Genomic DNA, 11,809 nt, shown 5'->3' with positions numbered 1-11,809 from the left:
TACCTCTTCATGGACATTCACTCATTCTTTATCATGTTATGAAGGCCTTATATTTAGCAAGACTGTTTCTGTAATAGAATCATTTAGAAACCATTCAAATACACCTAACATTCAATTACATCTAACATTCAAATACACCAACAAATCAATCTAATACAAAATATTGACCTACCACACAATGTAATCCACAAACCGCTTTTATTAAGAGATTAATAATTTTAAAATCAATTCGGACGGGTACATGATAAGAGTTATGAATAAGGATGCACGGACTGCTAGCTTCTGTGGTTCATAGTCGTCCATCATCTAATCGATAATCACGCCCGACAATTTAAACGAGCAATCGGACTATCTCGCTACAATGGAAAGCTTGAGATCTGATTTCGGTAGCACGGAAGCAGAGATGCGGCAGCTCCATGTTATGATGGTTCCTTGGCTTTCAAAAAGCCACATCAGAGCCTTCTTAGAGCTGGCCAAAAAATTGGGTGCTCACGGTCTCAAGATTTCCTTCCTCTCCGCTCCCCTCAATATCAGATGGATTAGGCAGCAGTTACAGCCCATCCCTGAAATCGATCTGCTGGAGCTTCCGCTGCCCTCCATAGATGGACTCCCGGAAGGCGTTGAGTCAACTGCAGATTTGAAGCGTGGAGGAACATTTGGCCTACTTCTCAAAGCCATGGACGAGTGGGAAAAGTCATTCGAAGCCCTTTTGGAACGGATTTCACCGGATTTAGTAATCCACGATATGACACAGTACTGGGTTTCTCCCATTGCCGCCAAAATGGGCATTCCCACCATATTTTTCGTCATAACGTCTGCCTCCAGTACAGGTTTCCTTCTAGGCCAAGAAGCCACCGTTGTAGAGAAAAGTACAATAGTCCCAGATCTGACAGTGCCGCCCCCTGGTTTCCCCTCGGCGCACGTCCGCCATTCATCTTTTGGGGCACGGAAGCACAGGGATATATTCCAAAAGAAGGAAGGGCACGTTAATATGCCAGAGCGGTGGAGTATGTGCTTTAAGGGTAGCTGGGTGATAGCCTTCAATTCATGCGTAGAATTAGAAGGCAAATACTTGGAATATCTAGAAAGGACAACCGGCAGGTCCGTGCTTCCCGTGGGGATGCAGATGCCCGATCTAACGCCGCTACCGGCAGATGAGCGTTGCTTGGCCTGGCTGGATGTGCAGAAACCCCATTCGGTGGTGGTGGTCTCCTTTGGCAGCGAATGTATTCTCACCCAGCAAGAGCTCGCTGCCTTGGCACTGGGCTTAGAAGAAAGTAAGCTTCCTTTTCTCTTTGTTCTTCTCCACCAGATGGCTGCTGCGTTGCCCCACGGTTTTGTAGAGCGCACGCAAAGAAGAGGACTTTTGGTGACGGAGTGGGCTCCTCAGTTACACATTTTGGCCCATTCTTCTACAGGAGCGTTCCTCAATCATTGCGGTTGGATCTCAGTGTCTGAAGGATTGAGGTTTGGGGTGCCATTTGTTACTCTTCCACTGCAGTACGAACAGGGCTTAAATGCTAAGCTCATAGCCCAGGAACTCAAGTTGGGGGTGGAGGTCAGGAGAAATGAGGAGGATGATTCTTTTTCCAAGGAAGACATCTGTAGAGCTGTTTGCACATTAATGGTGGAAGAGGAAGGTAGACAGATCAGATCTCGCGTTCAAGAGATTAGTAGAGACTTGACCAGGAACGATAGCCAAATCTATCGGGCAAACATCCAAAGTTTCGTTTCTCTAATCAAACAAAAGGTGTCCTGCAAATAGGCTTTTTACTAGTACCAGCACTGATCAATTGGTATGATAGCATCAATATTTACGCTTGTATCACTTAAAATATTAAATATTTAAGACTTTTAAAAGTGTTCATGATAAGTTATTGGATTTTAATAGATGAACTTAATTGTTTTTATGAATAATATTGTTTTACAGGGTTTAATTGTTGTATATCTACATGTGTTTATGATATTCATTCTTGCCACATATTTATATCATATATTGTAAATAAATTATATATATGTAAATAAGAAATAATTAAATGTTGATCAAAATCGACTTTTACTTAACACATGAGAACTTATGATTGTTATATAAAAAAACATAAATGCTTTCATTAGCAAGTGAAATATAAAAGGTGAGCACAATAGATATCTTGTACTTTTCCATTGAATGTGAAGGATTGTCGAAAGGTTTTAAGTTTTCAACTATTGGTCCTTTTGTGTTGGATATAATATATATTTTATATAATAATGCATTGCTTTAATAACAACAAATATACTTTAGACTTTTGTGTTCAACTATTGGTCCATTTGTTTTAGATATAAAAGTTACAAATAACAAATATTTATGGTTACTAATAGACATTTGGTCCATTTATGTGGTATTTATGTTTTTTATTAGGATAACACAGGTTTTGAAAGGGCCTCAAAACCTTTACAATCAGATAATTGCAATCGAATAATGGACTAAACTACGTGGCAACAAACAACAAGTTTTAGAAAGGACCTACAACCTTCTAGACTTATGGGCGTCTAAATCCCAAAACCCAAAGACTGCAAGAAACATAAATAGAAAATCAAAGCAACCACAACCAACCAAACACAAGCCAAACATCAAGTGTAAAACATTACAAACAAGGTTGGCCAAAGCAGAGGTACTAAGTTAGCAAACAATAGACCGCCAAAAAGAGAGAATGGGAGTTTTATCAGGCACCCTCAACCAACAAGAACGGTTTTCCCAGGCTCCCATAACCTATAACAGATTCTCTAGGCCACAAAAAACAACAAAGCCTTAACCTAATAAAAAAAAATCACTGCCCAAACTAGACCCTTGAAAACTACCAGCATCTAGCCTGTCCCTGAGAGGAACAAAAAACATAGGGTTTTTCCAAGCTCCCTCAACCTTGAGAGTGGGTTTTACAAAGCTCCCACAACCTGTGAGAATGGGTTTTACAACTCCCACAACCAGTCAAGGCCCAAACAAAAACAACTTGTCTTGAAGGCAAAATCTAGGAAATAGGGTTTTGACAAGACACCTAAACCCTTCTGCAAAGAATTCCATGAGGTTTTTGATAGGCTCTCTCAACTACCAACACAAACAACAGTAGTCTCAAAAATCCCTCACACCATCTCTCCAATTAAATAGGAGAGAGAGCCACCTCAATAGGACAAGAAGGAGATCACACCAGCTGCCCAAACAACCCACTCTTAACCCAAAACCTATGTAGTGTCTCCACCTCTATATGAGAGAAAACCACCTCAAGAAGAGATCCATGAGAACGAGAAAAAGGAGAAGAAGAAACCCTCACCAAGGAATAAGAAAGGAAAGCACAAAGGATCCACATAAAAGAAATAGGCCCCTCATAGGAGAAAACCATCTCCACCTCCAAAGAGTCAACCCCCACCTCAATAGGGGGAGAAGAGAAATGATCCAGCTGAAGGAGAAGCCAAACCATATGCAACCTAGCTCTAGAGTTATCTCTACCCAGCAACAAAGCCTCAGTATCCACCACAAAGGACATGCGACACCAAATAGGAACAAGGTCAAACAAGAAACCCCTAAGATACATCGAAGGGAGACCAAGAAGGGAGAGGAATAGGGATAAAGACCCAAAAGTAGAATCGACATTACCATCACCCTCTCCACCTTCAACATCTCCCTCAGCCTTATCTCCAGAAGAAACCCTACCGCCTCTAACGAAAACCCTACCTCCACCAAAAACAACAACAACCACTGGAAAAGGTAGACAGACCGCCTCACCAACATCACCTCTGCCATTAGAACCACCAACCTCATTTGCAACAACCCCTCCGCTCAAATAGAGGGAAGGATTGCCACCACCATCATCCTCAAAATCATGTTCTCCACTCTTAGAATCCCCTGAAACCCTTACTCTTGCCTTGCCTCTTGACGTGCTCATTTCAAATCATTTCTATTTAGGTGGTATTTAATTTTTTAGTCTACTAAGAACAAATGATATTTTTTCTGCAACTACTAGAAATTTTTTGATTAAGTTTGGGTCATATTTTTTAAAAGTCATTTTTACGACACTTCACATCAAATGTGTTATTTTGATTAATTGCATGATAAGTTGCACCTCCAAACCTTAGTTGTAGATAGATAAGTGTCATTGTACATTTCTAAAACAAAAAATGGAGGCATTACAATATTACATGTAACGACTACATGTTGACAAAGTTGGTCCACATGACTAGTATTCCTTCTCTCTTGTATAAGAGAACTCATAATATATTTCTTATCATAATTTGAATCATAATTAAATATTTGGATTTTATAAATTTAAACAATAAATTATTGTTTAAATCATTATTTTAATTTTCATCCAATTATTGTCATTAGAATTTATCATTCTAGCATTACAAAAAAATGCAAGTACAATTTCTAAAATAATTAAAGGGATTTAAGGAAAAATAATTATCTTACCATTCTATAATTAGAGCAAAGAAAACAAAAGATATATAAAGGAGGCATTTATGGAACAACCAATGCTTGTCCCAAACACTAAATTAGGTTTAAAAGTATAGCAATCTTTTTTGTTGCAGTTGATAGTAGCAAAGTTTTGCTAAAAATTGTTTAGATTAATGGTTTAGAAATGTATGGTGGGTATTTAAATTTATTTTATTTGAATGGTTCACAAAGGCTTTTTCCTGATCTTTAAAGCCATCAACATGAAATAATTGATTACGAACAAATAGTATTGGAGTATAGGCAACTGCACCTTTAGGGCCTTAAAATGGACTCCTAATGCAATTAATGATGAGGTTATGGCACTTTCATGCCCTAGATGGATCATTGTTAAAAATTTACTATCAATTTTGTGAGCTCTAATACCTCAAATTCTCTTCTCCTTGGGAAATTTCGTTTTCCTTTCAGCAATAAGAATACCTATACCTTGCCCCATTGATGTTTCCTTGGTATGTTGTAAAGGTTTTACCACGTAAATCTATGTCTTCTGAATACTTTTGTTATTTAATTTTGATTTTCTTATTACTTTTGCAACTAATTTGTGTTGTATTATTTAATAATTATGCATTTATGCTTCTTCTTACTCAACAATGACAGGGTTCCTAAATTGAGCATTGCAAGTATTGATGGTTTGAGGGTCTGTGTACCATATTTGAGCGAGAAGTTTAGGAGAAGTAAATTTAGGGACATGGAGTTAGATTTTTGACTATGTAATTATACAAATAGTTAATGACAAGACAATGTTCTATTTTTTAATTTATTTAATTTAGTAAAAATGTTGTCTTATCAAGTAATTGCTTCTAGATTTGATCGTGTATCTTTTTTTCACCAACGTTTCACATCATATTTTGTGATTTCATTCTCCTCATGTCTTGTGCTTCTTTCCATCTCACTTCCCCCTTCAAATATCATCTGTAGTGAGTCTAATTATGCAATTTACATATTTACAACTACTGACACTCTCTTACATTATGATTATGAATCATCTAGTATATATGTTTTCCTCTTAACATATTTGCTAGCTTTTGGGGGGCTTCATTAGTAGTATAATTAAATAGTCTCATATTTCTCCTTTTCATTATTTTCATGTTATTCCTTTCTTTCTTATTTAATTTATAGTTATTATTCCTTTAAGCTTACTTATATATATATGCTCTTATATATCTATATAATATGTATTTATTTAGTTTTTTCAATTTAATTTTTTAAATAAAATTTTGCTTATATGTTTATTTTTCATTAAGCATTAATTTTTACTCATTTTTTTTAATTTTAACTTATTGTTTTAACCTTCTATTATCTTGTCCACTCTCTTTGAGTTTTGTGTTCTCCCTTTACTCCTGTCATCCCTCCTTTTTATATTGTCTTAGTTTGCAACTTACCTTTTCTCCTTCTCTTTATGCACTCTCTCATCATGATGTTTGATCAAAGAGTATGATCTGAAACATTGATGCAAGAAATTCATGCACAATCAAAACTAGAAATAGAAAAACTCAACATAATGGATTGTGGAAATCTAATGTCATTACAATAAGAATCTATTAATATTAAATAAAAAAATAAAAATACATTAATTAACATGTAAAATAACTATTTTTGTATTTATTTCTTATCAAATATTATAAATATTCACTATAATTGTGTGATTTGTAAAATATATATTTTATTTAAATACAAGTAGTATTATTATGCCAAGAAAATATTTTCCTTATGTTTATAATTATTGGGGTTACACTTATTGCACTGGAGTATTTCATATTAATAGTTTGTCTAATCGCAAATATAAAAGGTGAGCACACTAAATACTTTAAATTTTACTATGAAATATACAATATTATTAAAAAAATATAAAAAATTAATGATCATTTAAACTTCAATATAGATTTTATTTAAAATAATAATAATAATGTTTTATTTTTATTAAAAATACTATTTATGTGTTCAATTGATCCATTTTTGTTGAATATAAAAATTAGAGATAACAAGATTTATACTTACTGAAAGGCATTGAGATCATTTAGGCCGCACATGTAAGTTATATTTCAAATAAGAATTTGATATTGTTCTACTAACAAATAATATTTGTTTTGTTCAAGAACTTGGGAGATCGAGATTAAGTTTTTGGTTGAATCTTTAAAAGTTCTCACTAGATATGCTAATGTGACAAGTTGAATGATGAGTCACACCTTGAAACCTTAATTGTAGACATATAAGAGACTATTTCACATTTCTTAAAAATGAAGGTCCAATAATATTTCATGAAACCACAACATGCTTGCAAATTTAACCTAGAGGATTACAAGCCCATGTCATCTATAATAACATTGTGATCAAATAGTATGATAGCAAAAAACAATTATGTTATATCAATTAGATACTATATATTTCTAATTTTAAAGAATTTTTATAAGTATGATTTCACAATATATTGTTGGTGTATTTAAAGTTGAGAGTAATTTATTATCATCAAATTTTATCATTCTAATATTACGAAATGTAGGTGCAAAGAAGTAAGTTTTTCAAAGTGGTTTTTGGAAAGTTCTCACTAGATATCCTAATGTGACAAGTTGAATGATGAGTCAGACCTTGAAACCTTAATTGTCGACATATAAGAGACTATTTCACATTTCTTAAAAATGAAGGTCCAATAATATTTCATGAAACCACAACATGCTTGCAAATTTAACCTAGAGGATTACGAGCCCATGTCATCTATAATAACATTGTGATCAAATAGTATGATAGCAAAAAACAATTATGCTTATATCAATTAGATACTATATATTTCTAATTTTAAAGAGTTTTTATAAGTATGATATCACACTGTATTTTTGGTGTATTTAAACTTGAGAGTAATTTATTATCATCATATTTTATCATTCTAATATTACAAAATGTAGGTGCAAAGAAGTATGTTTTTCAAAGTGGGTTTTGCAAAGTCTGAAGTGTAGGAGAGATATTATGGACAATCTATCATCCATTGGTCCAACATCTTAGCTTTTTGTAGTATAGGGATTTTGAACTCCTTAAATTTAACTAACAATAGGTTGCAGAACCAACATACTTGTCTATATCCAAAATTGAAATGCCACCAAATGAAGAAGATTTGCCAAATTCCGATGAAGTTCTCAAATCTAAAAACAAGTTTTAACAAAAAAAATATGAAACTAAATTCCAATAAAAAATTTGAACAATTATCAAAGTATTCTATAAAGCAAAGATTGATTGTTATGCAAATCTATTGTTTTTAACTCATGTTCATATATGTCCTTTGTAAAGAAGTAAATAAAAATTGATGTTTCAAATGACATATACGTTATTGCATATTAAATCAATAGATTATCATTTTTTTTTTAAAAATTACGAATAGTTAATATCATTCACAAAATTTCATTTTGACTAAGAGCCAAGAGCTAAAGGGTACTTCATCATTAACACCTGTTAACACTTGGCTCATTCTTTATCATGTGGGACCTTATATATACCAAGACTCAATCTGTAATGGTATCATTTAGAGCCATTCAAATACACCTAACATTCAAATAAACCAACAAACCAACCTAATACAAAACTTTGATGAAAAACTACCACACAGTTTAATCCCCAACCAAACAGATATTAACAGACTAATAATGTTAACATCAATTTGGACAAGTAAATGATAAGAGTTATGAATAAGGATGCACGGATTGCTAGCTTCTGTGGTTCATAGTCGTTGTTCTTCATCTAATCGATAATCACGCCCGATAATTCGGCAATTTAAACGAGCAATCGAACTGTCTTCAATAGAAAACTTGCAATATGATTCCAGTAGCATGGAAGCAGAGGTGCGCCAGCTCCATGTTATGATGGTTCCTTGGCTTTCAAAAAGCCAAATCAGAGCCTTCTTAGAGATGGCCAAGAAATTGCGTGCTCAAGGTCTCAAGATTTACTTACTCTCCATATTTTTCGTTATAACGTCTCCCTCCAGTACAGGTTTCCTTCTTGGCCAAGAAGCCACCATTGTATAATAGTCCCAGATCTGACAGTTCCCCCGCCCGGTTTCCGCTCGGCACGGAAGCACCTGGATATATTCCAAAAGGAGGAGGGGCAAGTTAATATGGCAGAGCCGTGGAGTATGTGCTTTAAGGCTAGCTGGGCGATAGGCTTCAATTTGTGCGTAGAATTAGATGGCAAATACTTGGAATATTTAGAGAGAACAACCGGCTGGCCCGTGCCTCCCATGGGGATTCAGATGCCCGATCTAATGCCGCCACCGGCAGATGACCTTTGCTTGGCCTGGCTGGATATGCAGAAGCCCTGTTCGGTGGTGGTAGTCTCCTTTGGCAGCGAATGTATTCTCACCCAGCAGGAGCTCACTGTCTTGGCTCTGGGCTTAGAAGAAAGTGAGCTTCCTTTTCTCTTTGATCTTCTCCACCAGATGGCTGTTGCGTTGCCCCACGGTTTTGTAGAGCGCACGCAAAGAAGAGGACTTCCGGTGACGGAATGGGCGCCTCAGTTGCACATTTTGGCCCATCCTTCTGCAGGAGCTCTCCTCAATAATTGCGGGTGGATCTCAGTGTCCGGAGGATTGAGGTTTGAGGTGTCGTTTGTTACTCTTGCACTGCTATACGAACAGAGCTTGAATGCTAAGCTCATAGCCCAGGAACTCGAGTTGGGGGTGGAAGTCAGGAGAAATGAGGAGGACGATTCTTTTTCCTGTAAAGTTGTTCGCACATTAATGGAGGAAGAGGAAGGTAGACAAATCAGATCTCGTGTTCAAGAGATTATTAGAGACTTGACCAGGAACGATAGCCAAGTCTATCGGGCAAGCATCCACAATTTCGTTTCTCTAATCAAACAAAAGGCGTCCTGCAAATAGGAATTTTACTAGTGCCACGATTGATCAATTGGTATGAGAGCATCAATATTTACGCTTGTATCGCTTATATATAAAAAACTTTTTACAAGTATTCATTTCAGCCTATACATTATGTAAATAAGTTATTGGTTTTTGATAAATAAATTTAATTGTTTTTATGAATAATATTGATGTATAGGGTCTAATTATTGTACATTCATATGTGCTTATCATATCCAGTCTTGCCACATATTTATATCATATATTATAAATAAATAGTTCATATGAAAATTAAAAATAACCAAATGTTGGTCAAAATCAACCTATATTTGAACACATGAGAACTCATGAATATTATATAAAAATACATAAATACATTCATTAACAAGTGAACTATAAAATGTGAGCATAATAGATATCTTGTATTTTTCCATGAATGTGAAGTTTTGTTGAAAGGTGTTCAACTATTGGTCCTTTTGTGTTGGATATAAGTTATATTTTATATTATAATGTGTTTCTTTTATAAAAATGAATGGTTTTTTATGTTTAACTACTGGCCCATTTATATTAGATATAAATGTTAGAAATAACAAATATTTATGATTATTAATAAGTATTTGTTCCATTTAGGTTTTATATGTTTTTGATTAGGGGAAAACAGGTTTTGAAGGGTCCCTGAAACCCTTTACATCATAGATTCAAAAGATAGTCATCAAAGACCATCGAAAAAACAAAAGACAACAACCATAGAAAGGACAGTTGGTCGAAAATAAAAAGCCAGCAAGAGAAAAGGAACAACACAAATAAACTAAACACCAGACAACAGAAAAAGCAGAGAAGAACAGTCAAGCCTAGGTGAAGTTCTTTAGCAATTTGGCAGCTTCCAGCTCCAATTACTCCATTGTTACAACAGTCCTCTTGATATCTTCACTGTCCCTGCTTTGGTTTTGTTTCTTCTTGGTACTTGCTCTTGTTCTTTTTCCAAGACTAGCTTCCTTATCTTTAGGGGTTCCATCCTTCTCCTCAGTAGTGTCCCCAAGGGCCTTATCCCCCTGGACTTGTTCGAGTTTTCTAATAAGGACCTTGATACTATTAGAAGCAGCCTTTAAAATCTTGTAACTCTTCTCGCCAATCTTTTTGAGGGTCTTCTTAATCCCTCCCATCTTCTTTTTAGTTGCCCCTGCTCTATCTTTCAGCGTTTTAAAGCTATTGCATTGGGCATTTATACTTTCCTTCGCATTGTTGATAGCTTTAGTCAGCTCACTTAAGTAGTCAGGTATCTAGAGCTGAATTTTTTGGTGCCAATAGCTTCCAAAGCTTCAAGTTTGCTAGCTTACTGGACCTGTTTATGTTTTATGTTTTTAATTTCCTTCTGAATCCAAAAGAAGACCTTATTGAAGCAGTCCATTCCATTTTTAATAGAGAGGTCGAATTCCAGAGGGGAGCCAACCCAAGTCTCATCTCCCATAGGGTCCAAGTTCACCTCTAGACCCACCTCCTTCCACTCAGTTGTCTTAATTTCCTTGTTGGGGGTATTCTCCCAAGCCAAGCCCTTACTCTGATCCTTGGAGTTAGTCAGAAGGGGCGAGTAGTTCTTGGCTTCCAACTCCTCACCTCTCAGCATCTTCCCCTTTTTCTTCTGGCTTGAGATAATTTGAACCTCCTCACTCTTTGTCTCCATGTCATCTTCACTCTCCTCTTCTTCCTTCTACCAACTGTCATCGTCCTCCCCTTTCTTTTTTTTGTCTAATTGACCCTTTACCCTATTCCTCTTAACTGGCTTTCCTTTTACGCTTGTTCGACCTGATGGTATGGGGGTCCACCTCAACATTGGCCTATGTGTCGTATCCTTCATCATCTTCATCACCCAAATCATCATCTGATATTCTATATTCTATATTCTATATAAAAAGATGATATTCTACTAATAACAAATGATATTTTTTTTCCTAGCTACTAGAAATCTTTAGATTAAGTTTCGGTCATATTTTAAAAAATTCTCATAATCCGAACACTTCACATTAAATATGTTATCTTGATGAGTTGCATGATAGGTTGCACCTCCAAACCTTAGGTTTAGATAGATATGTGCCAATTTTACTTTTCTTCAAAAAAACACACCAAGGCATCATGATATTCCATGTAATGGCTACATATTAACGAAGTTGGCCTACATGACTATTGGTGGCTCTCCCTTGTATGAGAGAACTCAAAATATATTTATTTTCATAATTTGGATAATAACTAACTATTTTGATTTTACAAAATTAAATTATAAATTATTGTTTTGAATCATTCTTTTAATTTTCATCTAATTATTGTCATTGGATTTTATCATTATAGCATTATAAAATGCAAGTATTTTTTCTAAAATAAATAAAGGGATTTAAGGAAAAAAATTATTTTACCATTCTATTACTAAAGCAAAGAAAATAAAAGATATAGAAAGAAGGAAGAATTTGTGGAACACCTAGTGCTAGTGCTAC

The 11,809-nt window shown here is 35.1% G+C and overlaps 2 protein-coding genes across 2 annotated transcripts; both read left to right on the top strand.

The window, feature by feature from the left end:
- Nucleotides 1–244: 244 nt before the first annotated feature.
- On the top strand, nt 245–1,914 carry LOC131873463 (UDP-glycosyltransferase 91D1-like). Its single transcript, XM_059216343.1, has one exon. The coding sequence runs from the start codon at nt 362–364 to the stop codon at nt 1,763–1,765; it is 1,404 nt and encodes a 467-aa protein (XP_059072326.1). The 5' UTR covers nt 245–361; the 3' UTR covers nt 1,766–1,914.
- A 6,384-nt stretch (nt 1,915–8,298) lies between these two features.
- Nucleotides 8,299–9,344, top strand: LOC131041065 (UDP-glycosyltransferase 91D1-like). The gene is made up of 2 exons (XM_059216342.1): nt 8,299–8,401; nt 8,497–9,344. Exons 1-2 carry the CDS (start codon nt 8,299–8,301, stop codon nt 9,342–9,344), a joined length of 951 nt encoding a protein of 316 aa, XP_059072325.1.
- Nucleotides 9,345–11,809: the final 2,465 nt, after the last annotated feature.

Source organism: Cryptomeria japonica, unplaced genomic scaffold (genome assembly GCF_030272615.1).
Source record: "Cryptomeria japonica unplaced genomic scaffold, Sugi_1.0 HiC_scaffold_1806, whole genome shotgun sequence".
NCBI lineage: Eukaryota > Viridiplantae > Streptophyta > Pinopsida > Cupressales > Cupressaceae > Cryptomeria > Cryptomeria japonica.
The sequence above is the reverse complement of the archived record's forward strand: the minus strand, read 5'-3'. Positions and strand labels throughout refer to the sequence as shown.

What these genes read in the sequence shown, in the direction of transcription:
- LOC131041065 (XM_059216342.1), top strand. Translation starts at nt 8,299, where the DNA reads ATGGAAGCAGAGGTGCGCCAGCTCCATGTTATGATGGTTCCTTGGCTT. An exon ending in CAAGAAATTGCGTGCTCAAG is followed by an intron (nt 8,402 to 8,496) that starts GTCTCAAGATTT and finishes ATTGTATAATAG; the next exon opens with TCCCAGATCTGACAGTTCCC.
- LOC131873463 (XM_059216343.1), top strand. Translation starts at nt 362, where the DNA reads ATGGAAAGCTTGAGATCTGATTTCGGTAGCACGGAAGCAGAGATGCGG.